Here is a 1,492-nt window from a genome sequence, read left to right on the forward strand (position 1 = left end):
AGGCCCCCAGCCCCTCCTCCCTCAGACCCAGGGGTCCAGACTCCCCAGCCCCTCCTCCCTCAGACCCAGGAGTCCAGGCCCCCAGCCCCTCCTCCATTACAGCCTAAGCGTCCAGAACACCAACCTGTACCCACTCAGGACCCAGGAAACCAGCCCTAAACCTCAGAGCTGTGATCGTGCCCACCAATTCCTTTCTCTACTAAGCCATGCCATCCCAGGATCCAGAAGTTGAAGTCTCCAGGCCCCCTGAGTCCCAGAGCCCAATGGCCCCGCCCCGGCACTCACCACGGCCGTGGCTGCCTCCAGGCCCATGGAGCCCCAGCTCAGGACGAGAACCAGGAGACTCATGACCGTCATCCTAGAGTGGGGGAGGGAGGATCAGCCTGGGGTTCTTAATCTCCTAGCCTAGCCTCTTTCCATACCCCAAATCCCATCACAGCCGCCCCACCCCACACCCACCTCTGGAGCCTGGAGGATCAGAATTAGGGACACAGAAGTTCGGTGGTGGGGGGTGGGCCGGTGGCTGCTGACGTCCAGCTGGACATCTGGCTCCTGCCCATGAGCAGGGCGCTGGGCTAGGGGGTCGTAGCTTGGATCCCAGCTCCAGGACCCTGAGACGGTGACTGCTCACCTCTGGGCTCACTTTCCCCGAAGGCTCCCAAGTCCACCCATAGCCTGGTCAGCCTCTGGCTCTGCCCTATCTCCTCTGAGAATGGGAGACAGTTCCAGGGCTGAAATCTGAAAGTCTCTGGACTTTCCAGGTGGGGAGGGGTGCAGGGGGCGTGTCAGCATTGGTAGGGTGACCAACAAGCAGGAAGGGCACCCAGGGGTCCCCAAACTGAAGGCCTGGCCTCCAGTCCCAGACCTGCCCTGTGTTTGCTAGGTTTACCTGTACGCAAGCGTTCGCGGGGTCTCTCCCACTCTCTCAGGGACAATGGAGGCATAAGTTCAACTCCGCCCCCACCCCCCCACCAGGACCAGAGAGGATGCAGGGACTCCTCCAATGGGAATGGCCTGCCTGGTTCAAATCCCAGCTCTGGCACTTCTAGCCGTGTGGCCCTGAGCAAGTGGCCCAGCCTCTCTGATCTTCAGTCTCTCCCTCTGTTAAACAGGGAGAAGGGCCAGGTGTGGTAGCTTGTGCCTGTAAACCCAGCACTTTGGAAGGCTGAGGCAGGCAGATCACTTGAGGCCAGGAGTTCGAGACCAGCCTGGGCAACATAGCGAGACTCCATCTCTACAAAAATATACAAAACTTAGGCCAGGCGCAGTTGCTTATGCCTGTAATCCCAGCACTTTGGGAGGCAGAGGCAGGCGGATCACCTTAGGTCGGGAGTTCGAGACCATCCTGACCAACATGGAGAAACCCCGTCTCTACTAAAAGTACAAAATTAGCCAGATATGGTGGCACATGCCTGTCATCCCAGCTACTTGGGAGGCAGAGGCAGGAGAATCGCCTGAACCCAGGAGGCAGAGGTTGCAGTGAGCTGAGATC

At 59.4% G+C, this 1,492-nt stretch overlaps 1 protein-coding gene across 3 annotated transcripts in view; it reads right to left on the reverse strand.

Annotated features, from left to right (window-relative positions):
• The window catches only part of TTYH1 (tweety family member 1), a 30,336-nt gene that overhangs the window by 7,742 nt on the left and 21,102 nt on the right, over positions 1-1,492 (reverse strand). For all 3 annotated transcript variants that reach the window (XM_011932512.1, XM_011932510.1, XM_011932511.1), the window contains one exon: positions 286-358. In XM_011932512.1, coding sequence (XP_011787902.1) covers positions 286-358 — 73 coding nt within the window. The remainder of the gene's footprint in view (positions 1-285; positions 359-1,492) is intronic.

Source organism: Colobus angolensis, unplaced genomic scaffold, assembly GCF_000951035.1.
Source record: "Colobus angolensis palliatus isolate OR3802 unplaced genomic scaffold, Cang.pa_1.0 Scaffold96, whole genome shotgun sequence".
NCBI classification, from domain to species: Eukaryota; Metazoa; Chordata; class Mammalia; order Primates; family Cercopithecidae; genus Colobus; species Colobus angolensis.